Source organism: Zingiber officinale, chromosome 4B (assembly GCF_018446385.1).
Source record: "Zingiber officinale cultivar Zhangliang chromosome 4B, Zo_v1.1, whole genome shotgun sequence".
Lineage (NCBI taxonomy): Eukaryota > Viridiplantae > Streptophyta > Magnoliopsida > Zingiberales > Zingiberaceae > Zingiber > Zingiber officinale.
Window position 1 is genome coordinate 108,968,765 of NC_055993.1, and position 25,367 is coordinate 108,994,131.

General features: G+C 36.1%; 2 protein-coding genes across 2 annotated transcripts; both read left to right on the forward strand.

Moving 5' to 3' along the window:
- The first annotated feature begins 676 nt into the window (after window positions 1-676).
- On the forward strand, window positions 677-13,448 carry LOC121978518 (nicalin-1-like). The gene is made up of 16 exons (XM_042530854.1): window positions 677-749; window positions 2,789-2,795; window positions 2,956-3,296; window positions 3,616-3,755; window positions 4,926-5,029; window positions 6,327-6,393; window positions 7,476-7,565; window positions 7,639-7,803; window positions 8,078-8,218; window positions 8,293-8,370; window positions 8,830-8,942; window positions 9,018-9,078; window positions 11,257-11,424; window positions 12,032-12,133; window positions 12,995-13,084; window positions 13,158-13,448. Exons 1-16 carry the CDS (start codon window positions 677-679, stop codon window positions 13,218-13,220), a joined length of 1,803 nt encoding a protein of 600 aa, XP_042386788.1. The 3' UTR covers window positions 13,221-13,448.
- Window positions 13,449-16,071: 2,623 nt separating this feature from the next.
- LOC121976004 (serine/threonine-protein kinase rio2-like) lies at window positions 16,072-24,419 on the forward strand. The gene is made up of 13 exons (XM_042527974.1): window positions 16,072-16,408; window positions 16,547-16,593; window positions 16,692-16,762; window positions 16,849-16,962; window positions 17,030-17,205; window positions 17,285-17,373; window positions 17,479-17,596; window positions 19,951-20,024; window positions 20,112-20,159; window positions 21,025-21,187; window positions 21,739-21,870; window positions 22,683-22,775; window positions 23,939-24,419. The coding sequence occupies exons 1-13, from the start codon at window positions 16,325-16,327 to the stop codon at window positions 24,122-24,124; spliced, it is 1,395 nt and encodes a 464-aa protein (XP_042383908.1). The 5' UTR covers window positions 16,072-16,324; the 3' UTR covers window positions 24,125-24,419.
- Window positions 24,420-25,367: the final 948 nt, after the last annotated feature.

A 25,367-nucleotide genomic window follows, 5' to 3' on the forward strand; every position in this document is an offset into this window, starting at 1 on the left:
GAAGTGGTGAAGGAACGCCATTCGGAAGTCTTTAAAGCTTCTAATCGACCCGTCCGACAACCTCCGAAACCACCGTTGCACCGAGCCGGAGAGAGTGGTGAGGAAAACTTGGCACTTGACTCCATCTGTGTACTGATGAAGGGTAGCTACGTTATCGAACTTAGCAAGATGGTCGTCCTAGTCAGTCGACCCGTTATATTCTTCGATCGCCAAGGGAGCATAGTGCCTCGACAGCGGATCCTGCAGAATAGCCTCAGAGAATTGTCGGTTGATCCGCTCGGGGCGCATTGCCCTTTCTTGCGTCCAGAACGGGAGCCTCGTCTGAAGAAGAGCCCCTGTCCTAGTTGGCCTGAGCAATCTCTGAGGGCGTCTGAAATAATGCCCGGTGAAACAGAATGGGCACTGGTGGAACCTCTCCTGGAGTGCCGGTCAGTATCTTGTTCTGTCCCCATATGGAGAGTTTCTCCGATCGGTCTTCATGCACCGCCCGACCTCCCGAGGCCGACGTCGCTTGTTGTGCCAGCCGGTCGGCTAGTGCCTTTTGTTGTTGCTGCTCGACTATCTTTGCCGCTCGTACTTGAATGAGCGCATCGAGCTCCTTTAGAGTGAGCGTCATGGTGTGGAGACGTCCAGTTTCCTCCATCTCCTTGGCTCGGATTCAGGTGCGTTCCCACAGATGGCGCCAAATTTGATCCTGTCCAAGAGCGAGTCGACAGACGCTGGGGAGGTGGCGCTCACGCTGACTGAATGTTGACTGAAGATGACGTGGACCTCCAATGAGCTAAGCTTGTAACCACAAGTCATTAGTGTTGAGCCGAGGAAGGGTTTCCAGGCGATAGCCCTTCGACGCTCAAGTTAGCTATCGGCGGCAAACGAACGAAGTAGAGAAGAAAGGAGTAGCAGCGTAACTATAGCTACAGTAGTGAACATACCTTCGTCAAAGCTGGGGGGTCCTTATATAGGGCTACCAGGAGGCGCGCGCACGCTCTCCGAGGAGTGCACGCTTCTCAAGCATACTTGGAAAAGACGTTTCAGAAAAGTGTGTCTGACGCCATACTCGAACAGCCCGAGCATATACCTGACGTGACAGTGGAAGCTTCCACCGTACGATTCTCTGCCCGACCATATCGCCGACCATGCAGCCCGTCGGTGACATCGGTCCCTAGGAAGATATCGCCAACTGCTCCTTTTGTCTGTTATTGGGCCGAGCAGGAGGGTCGCTCGGCCAGTTTGTCGTCTAGGTGATACAATGGTCGGGCCGAAAGTCCGCTAGACCAATGACTTGCTACTCGGCTCCGCCCTGCCGAGTGAGGGAGCCCTGTCTACCGAATCGAGCCTGTGTCCACTGCTTAGCTGAGCGGGGAGGCCGCTCGGCCTTCGTCCCTCCTTGCTGAGCTTTGTGAGCGTCGAAAGCTCGGTGTCTGACCGAGCTGTCGAAGTGTCAGACCGGCTACTCTTCCTGTTGATCAGGAAGGTAGTTCGCCCAATCAGACGTCTGCCTAGGACTTTGACCTCCTACCGGGCGGGCCCCACCTTACCATCGGATCAACTTGATTAATCGAATTCAATCAATTGAAGAATCGATTAAATACATGATTCACTGTGCCTTGAATTTAATCGATTCAATTTCCTTATCAATTGATTCAAATGAATGAATTGATTGAGCAATCGATTAAAACAAAAAAAAAAGTGCACTATTCTTCTTCTTGCGACAAACGCGAGGCTTTCCGCGGCTAACTTTCACCGGTATTTGAATACGGTTGCTGACGCTCCTCGAGCCAAATCCTTTTCCTCTCAGATGTTCTCCTTTGCTCACCGTCGCTTCCGCGCATACTGATCACCATCGCCTCTTCCTTTTTTTTCTTGCCGATTGTTCTTGAACGTCATTTTAAATAGTAAGCAAACATCGATTACTAACCGATGCTTTGATGGCTTTTAATGAAGGAAGATGAAGGTGAATGGACACTCCTTCATCTTCTTGACGTTGCAACTGATGCAACGCCCAACATTTATAGAACATTCTCTACTCATGGTGTTGTCAATCCTAAGATGTGGGACTAAAGATAGTATATATTTTTAATATAAAACAATCAGAGAAAATTACTATTAAATTTTAAAATTATTTTTAGTGTGAAAAGAAAAAAAAATAATAACTTAAATTCATTTTAGGCTTTACCAAAATTAATTATTAAAGCGTCCAAATTCTTAATAAAATAGTAAGATATACAACTAAGCAGAGACAGAGCCAAAGGGGGAGCAATGGCGACAACCACCTCTCCTCAATTTTTAAGTATGAGAAGTATATGTGATATAGGAATAAGGGGTGAAAGAGAGGTAAATGGAAGACAACGATATGGTCGCCTCCCCTCAACGTAAACATATACATTTCATCCCCTCGATATGAAATTCCTGATTCGATCTCTGCAACTAAGATAAAATTATAGAAATGACATCATAATATTATGAAAATATTATTTTTCTAATCTAGATTACTTCGTAGAACTTTCTTAAAACACATTTATGGTAAAGGTGATGTACTCACTTAAGCGCTCCTCCATGTCCTTTCCGAGACATTTAGGAGGAGATAATCATGATACTTAAATGACATTTCTTTAGATAGGAAATATTTTATTCCCCTAAAAACTTAATTTTTATTTTTATTTTTATTTTTATTTTTATTTATATTTATATGACAATCTAGAGTACCAATTTAAGTATGCCTCCATGGACTTCTCAAAGCACTTTTGAATATGTTAAGAGTTAATTTCTCCTTTCTTTCTAAAAACAGTTTATTGGTGAGTTGCAAATGATTATTCATTATCAATGTTTTCAATTTGATTCGGTTCGATTTTTAATTGAACCGAACCATGAACACCGATCCATCTAGACCGGAGAGATGCCTCGAAGCCCTCTCCTCTATAAGAACCAAACCCTGTTTCGTTAGGAGTTTTAAAGTCCGCGACAGCGTTCCTGGTTCGGGAGGAAAACCTCAAGCCTCTTCTCTGGACGACTAGCGAGGATCTGCCGAGGTGGGGGCGGGATGGTGATGAGTTTGACTACCTACTCGATCCTGGTGCTCGTCCTCGTTCTCGCGGTCTGCGTGGAGCTCGGTGACGCCGCCACCGCCGTCGACGCGTACCGGCTGATCCAGTACGATCTCGATGGCGCACCCTACGGATCTCGGCTGGCGGCCCTGAATCATTTTGCCGGAGTGGCTCCCTTTGCTTCCGGTGTCGATCTCTCACGCACCGCCGTCATCCTGCCTCTCCGGGATCTCAATTTCACCCTTCTCCACGGTGAGCCGCAGTCGCTCTTTCTCCTAGATCTATTGGGGACGAACCCTTGTGTGAGAAAGTTAAGATATTTTCGTTGCTTGATTATCTGTGCATCCCGCTCGAGACATGTTATCGCAGTAAACCTGAATAAATCTCAAATTTCACAACGCGTTTTTGCATGATTAAGCAATGGTTTGGCGCACATGTATATTTCCTTTTCTAATTGACAACTGATTTGAACTAATTAGACCTTTAGTTTCTTTTCTTTTCTGCAGGTCTTTTGTATGCTCTTAATTGTTCCCCCTATTGACATTTTTTCTTTTTTTTTTTTTACTTGAAGAGTTCATAACCGGGAAGCAGCAATTAGGAGGATTGCTATTTTTGCTTCCTCAAGACACTGATAACGCGAGAAAAGATACAGGGCCAATAAGAACCATATTGTCTAAGCTGGAACATTTGCTCATTCATGCCAACCTACCCGTAAGTGAAGCTTTAATTTCTTTTTTAATTTATCAATCAATTCTGAATTCCATTGTCATCTGTTCCTCGTAATTGCCCTTCACATTTTGTGTTTTTCCATAAATCGGTCATTTTTGTTCTATTAATAATTTATTTGTTAATCCAAAACCTTGAAGTTTTATTGATCATTTTTGTTCTAGTAAAAATTTATTTGTTAATCCAAAACCTTGAAGTTTTTATTGGTCATAGTAGCATGAGATGACCAGCAAAATCATTCATTAGATGGTTTTTTGTTTTTTGTTGCTTCAGCAGTTTGGATGCTAATTGTCATATCTGCTATGTATTGATCTATGCCACTTTCCAAACTGTGGTCAACATCATATCTTCTAATTCTTAGACTGGATTTCATTTTGCAAGTTTTTTTTTTTTTTTCATTAAGTACCTATTTGTAAGGGTTACTGGAGGAGAATTGTTAGGTTTATGACTGTCTATAATCAAACTTAGCAAGAAGATCTTTGCATTTCGGTATGTTAATGGTATTAAAGTGATTGCCATTCAGAGAAAATTGCTTTGATCCTTTTGTTGATTCAAGAGATTATAAACCTTCTTCACTATATATATAAATGTATATTTATTGACAATCTTAAACAATATTCCTTCAAAGTCGTGGTTGGAAAAACTTGGCTTGGATTCTATATGATAAAAAGTCCAACAAAGAAAAGCAACGAACATTAAAGCTGCAAACAGTTTCCTGTTAGGCTAAGACGTGTTGCATTAATAAGGGTGCTGTTTTGCCTGTGCAAGTAAATAAGGTTGATCATGGTTATAGGATTAGCAAGTCAGAATATAAAAATTCTTTCAGAAAAAAATATTCTAACAAGAAACAAGATAGGTTGGAGACAACCTAGAGTAGTAGGCATAATAGGTACAAGATTCTAGATTCTTAGATTCTAAGACACACAATAGATGTACTGGAGTTTAGATTCTTAAATTATTGAAGATCCTCTCCATTGTAAATTTAGAAAACTAAAGTACAAGAGATCGGTGCATCTGTTTGGCCTTATGCCATAAGCCTTAATTTGGCTTAATTCATTTGTATTGCCTAGAATAGTAGACAACTGTTCTCTGCCACATGTTCTGATGTGCCTATATCCTTGTATTCTTATCAACTATTTATGTCGATCCTTGCAGTATCCAGTTTACTTTGCTCACGAGGATGACAAGATAAATGAGGTGCTACCTGATGTTCAACGAGGTGATGGTACAGGTCAACCTGCTTCAGCAACCACTGGAGGGTCAGTTAATCTGTAACTGTTATAGCTAATCAAAACACCTGGACATTAGACATTTTAGGCTTGAATTGATGACCCATAGGTATTCTTCCCTTCATTCTGTGCCAAAACAAAAAATTGAATAATTGACCAAATGGTGAAAAACATAGGCTATTATCAAAAAGAAATTTATTATACACTATCATTCATGTTTGAAATCTTGTATCTCTTACCATATTGAGTGGCACGATTGAAATGTATCATTTAATAAGATTATTGAAATATAATATTAATCAACATGAGTAATCTCTGTTGTGCCGTCTACGTGGATCATGATGACTATCGTATTTTGTTGACAGTTGACACACCTTCACATGTTGTGACACGTGTCAACATAAATTGAAGTAATATTTGATAGTTCTTTTTTTCTAAAGTTTCTAATCCTTATAGATTTATAAATAAATAAGTTAAGTGGAATAAGATTGTATGAGTAAAACTTATATAATTTGTCTTGGCATGCATTAAAAAAATCATTTTTAATTCCGTTACTAATTCATATGTGTTAATAAAACTAAAATATTTAAATGTAAGTGAATCATATGAGTAAACTCGATTCAAATTCATCTCGATTTGCGTTAAATTTGTTGAAACATGTTAAATATTAATTGTCTGATTATTAATCTTATTTTGCAAGGAAATAAACTAAGTGAAAACTATTATAGAAATAAAATTCAACGAAATTACTCTCAATAATACTTTGATACATGCCAAAAATGTGCCCAGTGTTAGCACAACACAGTGCATCTCAGCCAAGGATGGAAAGTCCCTTGCCCTTGCCCTTGCCTTCTTTTTCTTCTTTTTTTGTTCTTCCTAATTTTCTTACTCTCTCAACCTCTAATTTGTCATTAGCATCATACGTTGACACTTTGGCACAACACTAGTTGTCCTGTTTTCTGTTGATGACTGAAACTCTGGCACATTTTGAGATTGCAAACCTTGCTTTATTTCCCCTTGCATATGGTTGTGCTGACTGTACTAGTCTGACTGATAAATGAGGATAGCATTTTTAAAATCCATAGATGCCCCTGCCACTGTTATGTCATCATTTGATGAGAAATAAACGAAGTCAGATTCTATGTCTAGCAGACATGCAAAATGATCTTGATTTATTACTTTTTTTTTGTGAGATAAACTAACTGAACTCTTCTGCTCCTTAATTTGTTTTGGTGCTACTTTTTGGGTGGTAGTGGTAATTGTCTATGATTTTTTTTTTCACACTCTTAATTGTTGTTTCTTCTTTGGTGATACTTACATGTTGCAGCTTCAAGTTGGTTGTGTCAACGTCAGAACCTAAAAAACTATCATCTCCAACAATCACAAACATTCAGGTTTGCTCACATCCTGTTAGTTAGACTAATGAACATGATAATAATGCAGGGATTTCAATCACTCATATCATAATCCTCGAAAACAAGTTCTTCTCTTGTTTTCCTTGCTTAAGAAACTTGAACACAGATATGAAATACACCTGTACAATGTATGTCCAATTTGAAATTCCAGGAAAATAATTGTTCAAGGTCTTACATACTTGTTGCGGATGTTGATTCTTTCTAAACTGATGAGACTTGGACAACTGATATAGAGTCTACTAACTGATACACTTTGTGCCGGCAGTGGGTTGTAACATTCATCCAAGGAGAAGAGAAAGGATTAGAAGAGGAGAGAAGAGGAGTGGAGGAATAGGTGGTCGGGACGGAGACATCAGAACGAGGGTAGAGAAGAAAAATAAAGAGAATGATATGTGTAGGAGAGCTCATAGAGGAAAGAGGGGAAGGGCATAAACAAGGGCAGATAGAATTTGGGTAAAAAGATCGAGGTGAAAGAAAAGATAGAGACTAAGGGAATGAAGAGAGCTGAGAAGGTATTAAACAAACTACAAGAACTGTGTTATAGCTGGTGCTGAATGCTATATACTGATTCTGTGTCCCACTGACCATGACCACAATTGTTGTGGAGGAAAACTTTAACCTATGTAATCTTTTTTGGTTAGATACATCTAAATTTGACAATGACCATGATAGTTCTTTCAATACTGAAATTCCTTGATAGGTTTTTGAATGTGAACCTTTTGGTATATCCCATTTATGAGTTCCTTTGTTTTAGCAATCACCTTAAAAATCAATCCTTGCTTTATAGCTTGTTAATTTAAGATTCTTTTAAGAAAATAACGTATTCATAGGCTAATTTTTGTGCCATTTATGTGATTTTCTAAGATAACATAGGAGTTTGAAGGGAATGTAGTGCCTTTCTTACCCTTTATTTATTTGATTGTTTGCTTGCCCACCAATATTATAAATTTCGAGTTTAATTCTTTTGCCTCAGATTATCAAGCTTATGATTAGCATTCAGGCATTTATTTCCAGGAATATTTTCTATGTAACACTTAGGTGAACAGTGTTGTATATAACAGGGGTGGTTGCCAGGCCTAAAAGGAGATGGTACTTCACAACTCCCAACTATTGCGGTGGTTGCTTCCTATGATACTTTTGGGGCTGCTCCTGTATGTGTTTCTATTTAACTAGTGCTTTTAGTTTTACTAAGTGTTGCTAAAGCTCTGCTACCTATATCTGAAGGAACTTTCCGTAGGAAGTGACAGCAATGGAAGTGGAGTGGTAGTTCTTTTGGAGATTGCAAGACTATTTTCACGACTATATTCAAATCCAAATACTCGCGGTAGATATAACCTTCTTTTTGGTTTGACATCAGGGGGACCTTATAACTACGATGGAACCATGAAGGTTAGTTTGAATCTTTCAAGCCATTGCATTCATAAGGATAACTTTTTTTTCTCTTTTTAGCTCTCAACTTTCTTTATTATTGTTGCGTTAAGCCTTCATGCCATGGTAAATTTGTTCCTCTCTAAATCTGGTGATTTGTGATTTACAAGGTAATCTCTGTTTTCCATAGGTAGAGTACAAGTGTTGATTCTCCCCTACTTTGCATGTGTGGGAAGTCTTGTGCACTAGGCATCTTTAAGCATCTTTTTCTCTTGTTTTGATTATGTGATTTCAGTGGCTTAGGAATTTTGATCAACGTATACGTGAGAGCATTGAATTTGCTATTTGCTTGAATAGTGTTGGCTCTTGGGACAATGAGCTATGGCTTCATGTCTCCAAGCCTCCAGAGAATGTGTATATAAGACAAGTTTATGAGGTAAGTTATGCAATATTAAAAAATATAAAGATTTCTTATCAATTTTCCTAACAAACGAGTTACTCTCATGTCAGAGTCTAGCAGATGTTGCAAAGGAGCTTGATGTTACAATTGGCATAAAGCACAAGAAGATTAATATCTCAAATTCACGTGTGAGTGTTGGATTTCTTATACACACAAAACTCTTTATCAATTGTATGTTAAATTTGAAGTTGATTGAAATTAACTTCTGACTGGTATAATATTAGCTGTCTAAATGTTTAGAAATCGAATTTAGTACCTCCTCTTTCTTTAGATTGCAATTCCAATTGATTGATAGCTTACCACAACAATGAGCATTCCATTATTCTCCACATTCTTTTGTAAAAGCACTAGTTAATATGTCCTCCACATCTTCTCTGCTTTATTTTCTTTCCTTCTTTTTCTTCAAAGAAAAGTCCACATGTTTAAATTTGTTGCTTTGCAGCCAAGCTGCTAAGATTGTCATTAAATGTCAGCTAATTGCATGTTGATATGCATGGTTGAGAATAATTTTCATGCAGTTAACTAGACTATTTCAAGATCTTTTCTTCATATAAAGTGAAAACTTATGCTGTTTCAAACTGTCATAGGTTGCATGGGAGCATGAGCAATTTTCCAGGGTAAGAGTCACTGCTCTCACTCTTTCAGAACTTTCAGTTGCACCTGAATTACTACATAACACAGGAGGACTGTCTGATTCAAGGTAAGACCGTGATGTAACTTAAAAACTTTGTTTCACCTTATTTTGATCCCTCTTGCTGAAATCAATTCCCTTTAGGGATTCAGTGGATGATACAGCAATCCAGAAGAGCATCAAGTTAGTTGCTGAGAGTCTTGGGGTAACTTTTTTTCAGTGGTTTAAGTTATTGCTTATGGATAATACTTGCTGACTTGCATATTTATTTGTAACTATTTATGTGCTGCAACTTGAATTTCTTCAATGTGACTTAATATTGATTGTGCTGCAACCCATCCTTTTGTTCTCTTTCAAATGCATAATGGTTAGCTCATTGTATTCCTGGTTGTAGTTTAAATCATAGTTTCAAATCTCATTCTGAGTCTGGGTTTCAGTCCTCAGCTAGAATGAGATGGGCTGGTTGTACTGGTGCCAAGTGTTGGTGCCGGTGGTAGTGGTTGTGTTGAGCACCAATCTTAGGCGAGGGAGGAGGGATAGGGAAGCTTCGCATAAGTGATCACGAATAAGGGCTTTGTTCATCATGGAGAATTTAATTCACCGAAAACAAGGGATTTGTGTGCCGCAAAAGTTTTATTTGGGCCATTGTAGACAAGTCTTCATTCTTCGCAAAAGAAGGCTTGTTTCAGTTTGATAGGTTTTGTCATGTGAGGAAGATTTCATTGCTTAAGTCTTTGTCTCAATGCATAACTTGGACAGGCTCCATGGTCTTAGATAGGTTATGCGGTCTCGCTAAAGCCTCCTCTATCCTTTGGTTCTGCAGTCTCGGATAGGTGTACATGTTGGTTAGCGAATGGAACAAGATGTTTCACCGTTCTTATTGGTGAAGAATGATATTTAAATCATGGTTTAAATTTTGTGAACATACTAGCTAAGCACAATGCATTGGACAGTATAATAAATTATACCATTGAGTACAAAAGTAATAAAAACTAAATGCTGCCATCTATGTTCAATAGTCTTCTAAATTTTCATATTTTCACCTGTCCTGTGGCTATAGGTTGTGATTGGAATCATAAACATATGCATGACTAGATGCTCTTAAACAATTATTAAGAAGAGTAGATCTGCCCATGCATAATTATTTTAGAAAATTCATGTATTAGTTTTTCCTCATTGAATTTTGGCATTTCAGTGTAGTACGGACTTGACCTTTGGTAAAAACGAACCATGCACCATGATTCAAATTTACCAAATGATGCACATTCCCCTTTTGACATTGCAATAATACTACTCATACTTCACCAAACATCTTTATAACTTCTAAAAATATTTGAATGGAAAATCAAGAAGGGTATGAATCAATTTCAGAAAGCATCACAAATGTGGCTGTCTCGTATATTGTCATTTTGACCATTGGACAATCATCAAAATGTTTTGGAAAAACACCAAACACCTGGAGGACACTCTAGTGGGAAAACACTTTGATGAACTTTCAGTGGTCAAGATCTAGAAGGGGCATCAAATGGCAAAATTAAGAAGGGCATTGATACATTCCTAGGAGTATTGCAAACGTGGTCTCATATTGTCATTTTGACCTTACCTTCTAATGGCCATAATCAAGAAGGGAACAAATAGACGTATGGAAACATTGTGAATCCATTGGTGGTCTATTATTGCATTCCGATCACAGGAAGACCATCAAGATATTTTTGTAAAAAAACACCTTGATGCCATCAAACTTTATAGCACCAAGGGGAGTTTATTTGCAACCTTAGTGGCATCTGTGGTTAGTTTCAGGGTTTAGATGTTGTTTCCATGTCAACCTCATGTTGGATAGTGTGATAATGTCAATTGCAGCATTGGGGAGAACTGTCTTGCAAATAGTTGTTAAAACCATGAAATATTATAGGGTTGCTGCAAAGTGTTGGAGGCGCTTGCACTAAGCCAGATAAACACAGTTCACTTATAGGATTCCTGCAATATAGCACCTACTGCACAACCACTCATTTCCATGTCAATTCCCGTTCCTATTGGTGTTGTTTCTTTTAGTAAAAAAAATTGTGGCTGACTGGTTCTCTCCACTGTTGTCCAAATCTTCATTCCATTATATCCATGGAAGATATGTTGTCAGTAGGTGAAACTGTTGACAATCGATGATATTTGAAATAGTCTCAGCCAAAATGTCTTGGAAGATGGGGCAGGGATCAAAGCTTATTTTCCATGTTCTTAGTCATATTCTTAAGATGTTTACACCGCAGCCTGAAAAAATTCTAGCTGCGGATTGAAATAATTTCCTTTGGATATATTTAAGGTATTATCTTTATTCATGCACAAACTTGACTCTTCTTAAGATTATTATTGCTTTATTTTGTGTATGCAGAGGCATATCTATGGGTATCACGGGAGAAATGTTCAAATTTTTGCCGACAATAGTAGTTTGGCATTGAATCCATTCTATGTTAAATCGTGGTTGGATCTTTTATCCCAAACACCTCGAGTAGCACCCTTTCTCTCAAAGAATGATGCAATTGTCTCTGCTTTGAAAAAGGTGTGTTTTACTGTACTTGTAGTACCTTATTATATTCTAACAAATTATTAGGCACTAAAACTATCCATTGTTCTTTGTGAACCATTTTGTTATTTTTTGGCATGGTCTTAATTTTTTAATGTTTTCCTACTAACAAATTTTCCAGTTTAGAGTAGTGGCATTATAAAAGATCTGGACAGTTTTTTTTCATTTGCCATAATATTGAGATTTGACCATCATATTTTTAATATGTGAATAGTGACAAAAAACCAAGAAATTTTTTTTTTGGCCTCCCTTCACTGCACGGTTTGTCTTGCCATTCTCCTCTTTCATTGTGGTTACCCCAGATCTCCCATAAGCACATTCAATTTAACACGTTTTAAACTGGTTCTGGTCGTAGACCTCCATTCCCAACTTTCTTTATTTCAAACCCAGAAGTAGCAGATAATAAAGTGGCAGAAGATTTAAAGTGCCTAATTTTAAATCTTCTGCAATAGTAATACTCGTTAATTACCTAGACAAGAGTTGGGCCAGATCATGGCAGTATCTTCTCCGAGTGGAGTTCTTGTTTACATTGAGGATACATTCTCGTTTATATTCTGAAGTCTATTGTTATTAATCCTGACAGGAATTGGCTGATCATACGGATGAAGTGAATGTGTATCATGAGACTATTGATGGGATGTTCACTTTCTATGATTCTACGCGCTCCACACTTAGCATATACCAGGTGTCTAATACTGTTGGTTTTTATAACTATTTTCTTAAAAGATGATACGTGGGTTTATTTGCTATTGAATTCTTGTATGTTTCTATTTTCTTAAGTACCTCTTAGGTTCCGCTTGTTTTGCTGCAAATATGTTCACTTTTTCCCACTCTATGTAGTATTAGGGCAAAAATGAAAGGGCGCTCCACCTTATTTTTTCCTCAACCCTTGTCTGGTTAAAAATATTTGATGTAAAAGTACTTTATGGGTAGCAATTTTTATCAAGTTAGGGCAATTTGATCAAAATTGACTATTACATGTTATAGAAGCTACGGGTCATAGCCGTTACAACTTGTAGCAATTATGCCCCGTAATTGCTACAATAGTGGCGGAGTAATTGTTTTCTATGTTGTATCAGCTATATGTTGTATAGCCGCCACAATAAATAGTACTGAAATAAGATTATTCTCGGAATAAAATATAGGTTGGAGTGTCCTTTTGACGATTCCAAAAAAAAAAAGAACACCCTAATGATTTTTGCTAGAATTGCTGTGTTTAGCTGGCCTTCCTATTTCCCTTTGTCAGATTTAGTGTTAGAAATTTGATCTGTATAACTCGAACGGCTACTTATGAAGTTGGTGGCCATACATTGTAATCAACTTTTTTTTGGCAGAACATGATTTTACCAGCTTCTGCTTCTGTTCAACAAACATCTATCGCAAACATTTTATTTATTGTCTGCCAAATGGATGCAACCTAAGCAAGATCAAATGCAAGCCTTTTTCCTTTTTCTTTTTCATTCTTTGCCCTTTGTCAAAATGACTAGCCATTCATTTTATGCTTTGGCCATTTGGGCTAACAGGTAACTTTGATGTTAAATTGCAGGTCACAAGTGTTGGTTTTGATTTTGTTATGCTCGCGATAATTGGCCTTTATCTGATCGTCCTTTTTACTGTTCTGGTCATCGCAACACGAGTATGTATCTTTCCAGCAAGGTTCTATAGATAAATACAATGCAAGATGCTAACGGTAACTAATTGCTTTGCAGGGTTTCGATGAACTCCTACTTATGATTCGACGTCCTCCAACTCGCAAGTCCAAAGCAGCATGAGCATGAGTCGCATTTTGTTAACTTATCAGCAAGACTAACACAGCCGAAGAGAATTAATCTCTCAATGGACGATGTATTGTTATTGAATTATTTTAGCCGTGTACGAGTTTATGTTATTTTTAGCGATCGAATTCAGTTGGAAATTTTGGTGCTATTGTTTTAATTATGTTTCCTTAATAAGATCGATTAGCTGTAAAAGCTTCTATTATCAGCAAGGTTATTGGAAAAGTGCTCTTGTTAATAAATTTGGCCACGCAAATGAGCGTGTGGTGGCTCCAAATTGACCCACGCCAGCATGGAATCACACGTTTACTCTCCGCTCTCCGCGTGTCTACGTAGCGGCCATCGACGGTGGCCCCACAGATCGCCGGAGGCAGAGACGCCGACCCACTAAATTCCGCACGGCCTCCGAATTCCAACCCACCTCTTCTCAATTCGATCATGGACTCCGCTTCGCCCTCTCCAACGACTTCGCCTTCCGGCTACGGCATGTTGGAGGGGATGGAGCTGGACGCCACCGTGGCCCTCGCGAACCTGGCTGGCCAGGCGGCCTCCGGCGAAAGAAGAAAGCTGAGCGTCTTTCACGCCTGCTCAGGACGACCTCGCTTGAGCAGTACGAAAGCGAGATCACAATCTCTTAAACTTGTCTTATTTTCAGCTTTTTCGTCAACACGTTACTTCTCTTCTTCTATAGATCGCCAACACTGCGAGAGGTGAAATCGACATGAACAGTACAGCCACAGAGGTGGAATCATCAGCATGCCCTACCATTGCATTCTTCGATCAGACCACGACTCTATCTGTGAGGCCACTTCATGTGCCACCTTGTGCTTTGGTACCGTGCCGTTCAGTGGCAGGAGCTGAGAAGGAAGCAAGAAGCGATTCACAGGTGAAAGCAGCAGCAGTAGTCGATGACAAAGGTAAGCAGACTGGTTGCCATCAGACCCCTGATGAAGTCTTCATACAGCAGCCGCCGCCGCGGCGGCAAGGAAGAGGAGGAAGGAGCTTACCAAGCTGAAGCACCACCATGCAAGATAAGGAAGGACGTTGACAGTTGTGTGTTGGTAGGTAGGTAGGAAGTTTTTCAGTTGCATGTAAGATTCAACTGTACCAAGTGCCATAGTGTCTTAGCTTATTTAAGATGTTTATGTACTTTGAAGTATTGTTGTGATAGGATGACTTGGATAAAATTTATTGTTCTACAAAGGATCTGATCTGATGATCAAGATTGCAACGGGTCAAATTGGGACAGAATTAGAGTGGCCAATTTAGGATTGAGAACATGTAAAAATTATTTTGGAGCCTTCTTCCCTCTTCCTCTTAATTTGTGATTCTAAGGATTCAACTACAAATTAGATTTATTTCTTATCTTTTATTTCTCTTGTATACAAACTAGTAGCTTGCTCATAACCATTGATTGCTAGGGCTGTAAACGAAACTAGCCTAAACTTTATGTTAATCAAGCTTATTTGATAAGCTAAGTCAAGAATTTAAAATTAATCAATCTCTTAAAATAGTTGTTCGAGTTTTCATTTGATTTTTTTTTGAGTTATATATTGGTTTTAAATTTGACTTGAGTTTAATTTATTTAGATGTTATTAGTCTCTAAATTCGAACTTATTTGAAAATTTTACGTTGTTAAACTGATTTAGTTGATAGAAGAGGAGTCTGACGTAATGATAAAATTGTTATCGTATGATCTAGGCATTATATGTTTGAATTACGGAAACAATATCTTGTAATACAAGACATGATGATGTATCATAGATTTAATATGATTCGAATCTTTTTCAGAATTTAATATTACGAGGACTTCGTGCACTCTACTATCCTTTAAACTTATTTAGTTGATTAGTAAGTTTAACTTTATAAATTTATTTATTTTTTTTGGGAGTTTTTTTACCTATTTTATAAATTTGATAGTAGCTGTACGGATGAATATGGTTTATAAATTTTATTCCTAAATGTTATTTATGAATAATTCATAATCTTTGATTAACATTGATGAACTAAATAGATAAGTGTTTAAATTTATTTATTTATTTTAACAAATTATTTAAATTTATCAATTTAATTGATTTTGTGAATATGAATTGAAGGATTATAAATAATCTTTTACAAATCAGCTCATGAACATTTAATTTATGGATAATACTAAATGATTAAAATCTGATCAATTGTAAGTCATTATTAAAGATATTTTAGTAATATCATTTCTATTTATTAATTATATGCATATATTATAATTTAATTTTGACCCATCAGATAAATTTATCGTTAATCGTTAATTTATTTACAACCCTATTGCTTAATGCACTAATTGTGAGGGTAATGAGTCCATGATTCTATTAAAAATTAAAATTGTATTAGTTATTAAAAATATTAGTTTTAATAAATGAGATCCTAGCTCATTTATTATTTTTAATATTTTTTAGATATTTATAAATCTATCTTTTTTAAATTAATAAAGATTTACAATATTATATTATATTTTTAATATATAATAGAAAATATTAAATATTTTAACAATTCACGTATTTTTTTTAAAACATTAGGGCATCCGTAGTCGTAAACCTCTTAAAGAGGTTTATACTCCGTTACATCATTGTCAAATAAAAAATTAAAAATCTCACATTGAAAAACAAATTACTCAAATTAATATCTTTATTATGATTTTATCAAATTAGATATATATATTTTTCAATTTTGAAAACATATTAAAAATTGAATTAGATTCTCCTAATTAGTAATTACACTAAATTTAAATGACAATTTGCTTGTTTTTATAATTTTTTGCAAGGAAATAATTATTTTATTTATATTTTTTAAAGAGGTATTGGTAATTGGTTCCCTAACCTGATAAATTAGGTCTCCCGCCGCCGCCGCCCGCTGCCAGGCATCCTCTTCCAGGCGACGTTGCCGGAAAAAGCTCCTCTTTGGTATCTACTCCTTCGCCGGAAAATTGGTACTCTAATCTGGCCTCCAAGATCAGGGCAAGGAAGATAAGCTTGATTCGACTGCCACCTTTCGTCCGCTGCAGCCGCCTCGCGGCTGTCACTGCCGTCCGTATCATCATTACACCATTGTAATCACCATCCTCGGAGATGAAGCTCGACGTAAACTCTCTGAGGTATTTGTCCAAGGACGATTTTAGGGTTCTCACGGCTGTCGAGATGGGCATGAGAAACGTACGTTATTCTTTTTTCGCTTTACCTTCTCGTTCTATTTAAATCATGGAGATTTTTTTTTCCCAGCTGAGAACTATTTTTAAGGAATAAAAAGAATCCAGCTTTACTTAAATCTAACATAAAATTTCTTATTCTCAGCATGAACTTGTTCCAGCTGAGCTCGTTGATCGCATTGCGGGCCTCAGGTAATCTCATTCTCGTCATTATAAGATTGAAAAAGCAGTGTGAAGATTATTGAGTTTATTTTCTGCTCGATATTGAGTTCGCTGCTGATTTTATTTAGGCATGGTGGGACGTATAAAGTGTTGAAAAATTTGTTGAAGCATAAGCTAGTACATCACGATTCTTCCAAGTGTAAGTATATGGAGTGTTTGAGATCTTCAATCTACTGTCTCAATTATGATTCAATACACTTTACTGGATTATTGTTCTCTTTGCAGATGATGGTTTCCGTCTCACATATCTTGGATATGATTTCCTTGCTATTAAAACTCTTGTCAATCGTGGTGTGTTTAACGCTGTAGGTCGTCAAATTGGCGTGGGAAAGGAATCAGGTATTTTGATGATTAGTTCCTTCTTCTCTTGATGACAATCATGATTAGTATTTCATTTTGTGAAAAGACATATTTGAGGTTGCTACCGAAGATGGAACAATTTTGGTGATGAAGTTGCATAGGCTTGGGAGAATGTCTTTTAGAGCTGTGAAGTCTAAGCGTGACTATTTGAAGCACCGAAGTAGTTACAATTGGCTCTATTTATCACGACTTGCAGCTCTTAAGGAGTTTGCTTTTATGAAGGTAGGATTATTTTAATATTGCTTCCTTTCATATTTATGAATGCTTGATGCATTTTACATTCTTTCTTTTTCGGATGAAGGCGCTAGGAGAGCATGAATTTCCAGTTCCAGATGCTATTGATTGTAACCGACATTGTGTAGTCATGTCACTTGTTCAAGGTTATCCACTGTAAGGATCCTTTGGGGAGTGATGAGTGTAGTTTTATTATGTTTTTTTTTAATTAATTATTATTGTTTATAGGTAACATTTATTTAGTATGATTATCTTTTTCAGTGTCCAAGTCCAACAGTTGCAGAACACAGATGAAGTATTGGAGACAATTGTTGGTCTTGTTGTTCGCTTGGCAGAACATGGTCTTATACATTGTGACTTCAATGAGTTCAATATCATGGTATGAATTCATCTTGATTGACCTGCAAAGCTAATTTGATATCTACTCTTGAAAACTGAGTACGAATGCAGCAAACATGATAACCCATCTTATTATAGTCATGCACAAATGCAATTGCAGAAATATCCAGAAAGAAGAAAACAATTTACTATCTGTGTTAATGTGAAACTCACATTTTAGTTACCACTAATTAAGTGTTCAAACATGACATGCCATTAACCTATTTGTATAGCTACTAAAATCCATATAATCACTTAACTACAAACCAACATACAAATGTCAAGCCAACATACAAACGTTTATATGATGCACCTCATATCAATGAGCCGACCATGGACCTATTAATTGTGCTTGCACAAATGTGCAATTTAGAGTGGTACCATGTGTACATTCTAACATGACTATAATGGTAGTTCCAGCCCGATGTGTTCAACACCTTCCTTCACCGAAACATGATCGCAAAAATTATAAAGACAATTTATGGTTTGAATCCATACATGCTTCACTATGAGGGTCCATATATATATATATATCATCTAGCATAAATAGGCTGAACATTTCATCCAAAAAATAGGTCAATTTGCCATCATGAAAACTCCTATGCGTATGGCTGGTCATGTGTTAGGTGGAGTTAAGTTTGGTTTTAAATCCCATCCGACTTAGACGGATTCATGGTATAAAGAAATTCCCATGCCTGATTTTTTTGGTTTGGATTCCTTGAGGTTTTTCCTAGTGCTAGGTTATATAAGACATAAGTTATAACCCGAGTAATAGGTAATTATTTAATCTAGTATATCAAATATAGTAATCACTTTGATCAGTAATTTACTTATAAGTGATTAAGTTACAATCAATTCTGATTACCTATATATACATACAAAACTGGATGACTCGTTGCTTAACACACTATTTTACATTCAACACCCGAATGACCATGTCAAGATCAATTCCACACAAACATCAGACCCAGTTAGAGTTGCATAATTCATCACATGCAAACAAAGCATAGATACAGAAGGGAAACAAATTATTGTTTTCTTTGGTGAATGGCTGTTGATGCTACTACACATTGCTTGCTCAAAGCCCCCAATTGAAACTAACAAACTGTCCTTGTTTTTGTTATCACTCAGTCTTCACCTTCAAACATCACTTCCTACATCTGATGCACTCTTCTTCCTGATAATTACCCAAACACTGTTAGAAATGAACTGTAAAGCATATGACTAAACCTCAAAGTTACTGTCATGAGATATGCCATTAACGTCTTCATAGATAACTAGAGCAATGGAGTTGTTGACCAAGGTTGTTATCATCAGCATTAGTTTAATGGATATAGGAACAAGAAGTGGAATAAGGATGAGTCACGAGTCGTATTTGCTCGGGTCACTGAGGAATGCAAAGGGCTTGCTTGCTTGCTTTTGGTTGAAGAGGAAAAGGTTAGGGGTGGAGGTGGGTAGAAGTCTATTGGTTGAAAGAAATGTTAGGATCTGGGAAAGGAATAGGGAAAGGCGGATAAGGAAGAGGAGAGCTACATGATTTTATCTATAGCGGAAGGGAGTGGATGGATCATACAACATGGGTAGTGCATCTCATAAGGAAGGGGAAGGGCTGGTTGAGATGCATCAAATAGTGGGAATGAAGGGGAAAAGAAAAGTTGTCCTACAAATCAACATTTTTTTTTATATTTAGACTACACATTTATGGTATGACCTTATTTAACCTTGATTTCATGTATCCCATTATCAAATTTGAAGTCTGGTTCTTGGTGTTTGAGTTTTCTCTTGGCAACATGGGAAATTCACACGTGAATAATATTTCTGCAAGGGTTCAAAGATGTGCTCTCTAATTTGAGTCCTAGAAAAATTATTGGCAGGGCTTAAAAATGGTGAAACTGTGGAAGCTCATGCTAATTTACTTGTTCAAGATTCATTCTATCTTTAACAATTTTGTGGACGTCTATATTATCTTCAACAAATGTACGCGCCCTTGTTGTCACACCATTTTCTACCAAAGTTGTTTCAGTATTTCTGATAAGCTATACGTGATGGTGTTTTGTATTCTACTTAATTATTAATCTCACACATCTATGTTGATACCTACATGTTGACAGAATTTAATTTCTTATACACTGTCCAACTTTCATACGATTTGATACAAACAACATGATTGGCCTTGAAAGTGATTGACATTCATTATACTAGTGTATTGTTTATGTTTTAGAAATCTCAGCTCCCAAATCTTAGTTCATATATAATACATTCTTTCCTGAACTTGTGGTTGTATATTAAAACAAATTTATGTGTTCTTTTTCACTCGTTTGCGTCTGTTCTAATTTGGTTCTGTTGTCCTTTTAGATAGATGATAATGAAAAGGTCACCATGATTGACTTTCCACAGATGGTATCAGTTTCTCATCGCAATGCAAAAATGTATTGACTATCTCATCATTATCTATCCTTATGTTGTAAAGTTTTTTGATAAGTTAGTCTTGTGACTATTCAGAAATAAAATTCCAGGTACTTTGATCGCGATATTGAGTGCATTTTCAAGTTCTTTGCCAAAAGGTATGTAGTTAACCTAAATATTAGAAAAAAAATATACTTTCTATTTACTAACTGATTTTGTCGGATCTTCTCTTTTGATTGCTTGAATATCAATATTCCTAATGTTATTGGTCTTGTTCGGAATTATGTGATAATAGGCCTAAAGTAAAAAGATCATGGATATTGGCATGCTTGATTTCAGGTCTTATTGCCTTAATGTCTCTACCTTTTTGTAATTAGTGGGTTCATGGTTGGAAGTCATTTTTGTGCTGGATTGTTGGTCCCTAATTAGAAAAAGATTTGCTGATGATGCAAAGTGTGACCTTCTTTGTTAACTGTTTAGTGGTATTATTGTTGATTTATAAATCGTTAGCGTCCTGTTAGTTGAGTTTTGATGCTGAGTCTTGTGTTGAAATGTCAACTACTAAGCATAAGATGGATATGATATTTGAGTTTGAATATTGGAGCTCATTTCCAAAAACTATGGCACCCATATTTTATAAGGCTTTATATGTTGTGTGTTTTTTGCTTTTTCCCTCTTTTCTTGAGGAGGAATTTCACAATTTTCAATAGTGAGCAAATATTCAAGGTCAGACTAAGATGGCCGCGCTTGGAATAATTTTGTCCCTACTTGGTATAGTAATTACAAACATTGTAGAAAAAGATCCATGCAGCTAATAACAATGATGAAACACCAGGGCTTCTTGTTCTCGTCATGGTTCTTTATTTGAAAAGTCTTGCAAAGAAATAAGAGACTGAATGTGGTGTTGCCTGCTCAAGATATGAATGTTTATTTCAGATGTTCTGTAATGTATACCCAGTTGTTTCTTGACAATATTCACCAAATCTCTCTTCTTGACAATATTCACCAAATCTCTCTTGTTAGGTTCAAACTTGTGTATGAAGATGATGAGTGTGACGGGGCAGAAGCTGATGAGGAGGAAAATGGAAGGCCATCTTTCTCTTCTATAGCTAAATCTGTTGGTTTCTTGGACAGGGAACTTTCTGCCAGTGGTTTTACACGAAAAGATCAAGATGACATAGAGAAGGTATGCATACATGTCATAGCTTATATTCTTTTGCATTTACTTTATATCAACGGAAACCTTGCAGTGTGCGCCTAGTTTCTTATACTTGCCAATCTTTTAATCAATATTGTGTTGATGGTTTCTACACAGTTTTTCCTGCACATATAAATCTGACTAAGTAAACCTACACTTTGCCTACTACTTATATGTTTAGGAAATGCAACCCAGTTGTCTTGTCATTTTCTCACGGAGAGCTTGACAATTTTTTTCCTAACTCTCTAGTATCATTCTTCTTAGTAACTGTATTAATTTTTAGTTGTAATGCTTATATTTTAGTCGACAGAGTTTTACTACTTTTTAATTTCCATGCAACAAATTCCTAGGTCATGAATTGTGTTCAATAACATACTGTTTTGAGGATGGCCCTGTCTATAAAATTGTTTAAATGGCCACGATTTTATCATGTGCTTGAATATTCTATCCTATGGAAGTCACTTTTTCTTTATTTAGATCATTCTGCTCTTATATGGACTAGTTTTAGCATATTTATTTACCTTGTCGTCTCTTTATAGTTTATTGAAGGAGGAACAGAGCAAACTGACATTACAAGTTCTGAGGATGAACTTGAGGAGCAAGTGCAAGCAGAAACTGAAACAGATGCTTCTATTGTACAAAATATCGATTTATTAAAGTTAGAAGATCAGGTACTACCTAGTTTGGCAATCATTGAAACTGCAAATGTGTTAAATGATAAGAAACAATTTTGACAATCATCATGGTCACTGTGTTATTTAACAGATTTAGTTTTGGATTATAAGGTGTGATGAGGATATTTTATACGCACTATTAAAAATTTCAGAGTTCTTTTGCGTGATTCCTCTTATGTGCATTACTATGGACTCAATTAAATCTAGTTGCACAACTTTCTTCTCTTGTTCAGCATCTAAGTATTTTGAAGGAATACGTTTTGTAGGTGTTTTGAAGTAATGGGGTAACACCTTTTGATTGGAATATGTCGCTAAATTCTAGTATCACGGTCTAGTTGTCACCTCACCCCACCCCACCCCACCCCACCCAACCATTATCATTATTTTTCTTTCATGGACAGAGTCTCTAGTTGTTTTTACTGTAACCTTCAATTTGTTTTTGACCATTGTATCATTGCAAGAGTTACAACAGATATGCCTACATGGACATGGACATGGCCTCTTTATGTCTAGGTGAGGTCTATGGATATTAAGCAATGTTTATTCTGTTTTTGCATGCAAATGTTCAATTTGGTCGCTTCTCAAAAAATTTCATGGTTTTTAAAATCAATCAGGAAAGGATGGGTGATTACTGTTAATATCACGTTGCTAGGTTATAAGTGAGAAAATTACCATGATCATTTAGTTTCTTTAGTATATGAACCATTACAATATGAGATTATTCATATACATTCATTCTCATGAGTTTGAAGTCAACTTACTACGTCCATGATGGAATTCATGACTTAGTATTTATTCACATTTTTCAGAATAATGAGAAGAAATCTAAGGATGATACTTCATGTAATGAAAATGGAGAAAATGATGATGGAATATTGCAACCAGGGCAAAACTCAGAAAAGGTACATTATTTATCTCTATGGCAACTGTTATGCATAGATTAGATGCTCCAAATTTTTTTTTAATATTTTGAACGTTCAATTATTCTCTTCATTTTGATTTGTCAAATTCATGTCATTGTTAGATAGCTAATCCAGTGCTTTTATAATGTTTTGCAGCAGTTCTTGATTTGTAGCTTCATTTACTTGTTGACATTTAAACCTTGTTTATAACATGCCTTCCGTGCCGGCAATTAAAGTGCTTCAGTGGTGTTTTATAAATTATAATATTCTGATAGTTCACATTATTGCTATCTGCATGGCTGAGTTTACTTGGTCGGAAAAGTAGGAGGGGGGAAGGAGAGTGGGTGGGAAATAACAAAATAATGCAATAAGTTATTCCAGCTTCATGTACAATTTTTACTCTTTCCCTCTCCCTTCCCCACCTATCTTTACATTGGATAAATTCAGTTGAAGATAAATGTATTAGATAAACCCAACTGAAGGTAAATGTGTTAGAGCTTTAATGCGAAGTCAAAAGAGTAATAATCTAAAAACAGTGAGATGTCGAGTTATCTGTCGTTCATCTGACATTATTGACGTCATGTTATATTCAGTTCCTTATATGGTAGATAAAGTAACTCTTTTAATCTTGGGCCCTCTTTTCTCTCTAAGTTTGTTTAGATGTACCTATGACCTGCAAAAGATAGATTTAGCACCACTTAGTGCACCTTGTCACTAGTATTAAAGTAATTGTGATGTTAATATGATTTCACTCCTACAATGTTATTTTTAATTATCACTATATACACAAAATAAAAAATGAATTCGTACCAAGGATATCTTCACAAAGTTCTTCAATTTACTAGAAAAGATGACTCTAGGAGTTAAGATCTTAATGATCCATTTCAGAATTTTGGACAATGTGCCTGGTTGACACCATTATTTGTTGGGTTCTTTAAATACATCCAAATTTTAGCGTCTTCGTTAGGTCTCATGTTCAACTCTAATGCTCAGTTGCTGCATTTCAACAAACTCCATCTCCAAGTAACTGGAAAATGTAAAGGATAAATTATGAATGATTGTTCTTCTAATTTTATTTGTAGTAAATATCTTGTTTGCCTTTGTATCCTTGCTAGTAATCAACTACTGCCTAAATCTTTGAATGAGCCAATTCTGTCTTACAGGACAGTGATAATGAATCTGATGATGGAGATGATGATGAACTAACAAAGCGACTATACAGACAGAGGCGGCGAGCCATAGCAGCAGCTCAAGGCACAAGGAGGGCAGGATCAAGAAATGCTTACAAGGACAAGGGTGGCAAGTCTGGGCACAATTCGAAGGTTCAGAGACAATTTTGCAAGTGGTGATACAAGTATACTTGCCCACTTCTCGGTTTTCTTTATCAATATTCCCACTTGAATCTATTGTTCCCAGAGTAAAAGATAAGATAGTTACAACTGGGGGCTTGTGTGTTTTGCCCTCTCATATAGTTGTAAATCCTCCATAAACTTTGTTGCATTTCATGTTCAAGGTGTGGATTTTCTGATGTCAAGTAGGCCTAACTTATTTCTTTTTAAAACTCTATGCTAGCAGAATTTATAAGGATAAAATGGAATGAGAATTGAGAATTAAGGTCAATGATAAAATGGAATGGTTCATCAATCTTTTTCTGTGTTCTTCTGCATGAATGGAGTGTGCACCGAGTATATGATTCCATTTAATTTGCAAATATCACTGATTTTATTCATAGCATTTTAGATTATTTTTGATAGTTAAAGTGGAAGGAAATATTCCATTATTATTTTTTATATCTACGCATGTTATATTTTTGGATTTGCAAATACACATTAATTCAGTGTTCATATTTTTGGATTTTTTTATATGAATTTGGTAGTTATGTTCTTCAACCGCCTTAATTTTTGTCTACTTTTAATTCAAGAAATGTTTTGGTATGCACTATAAATTAACTTACTATATTTTAGAAAAAGAAAAGCGGGATTTTAAAAAAGATGTAGATTTTAGATAATTATTTTTGTGTAAAAATTGATAGGGCATCCTAGGTTTTCTTGGATTCATCGAAATAATTCTCGTCTTTTTTATCAAAGTATGACACATCCCCTTATAAAATGATACATGTGTCTCAGTATCTCTTATAATCTATATACAACCTAATAAAAATTATTTATGTTATAATAGTTATAATTTTATGACGGTTACACTATGGATTCAACTTTGTTCATTTATACGTTTATCTTATATCAATTATGATTTATAATTATTATAAGACGGATTCAACATATTTATCTAATATTTATATTATAATAGTTATGATATTGTAGTTATTATTCAATGTACTTGTAGGATGAGATGTCTGGTTCATGATTCCAAAAAAAAAAAATCACTCATTTTTTTTAATCCAATATTTTTTAAAATTTATTTAAATCAAATATAATTAGACTGTAATCACATGTAGAAAAATGAACCCGATTCTTTTTTTTAAAGTACTTGAGTTATTCAGTTTTTCAAACCTATTAATTTGAAAGATGATTGATTTGATCATATAAATTTTTTTTATCGATTAATAAGATAAATCAGGATGCATATGGATAG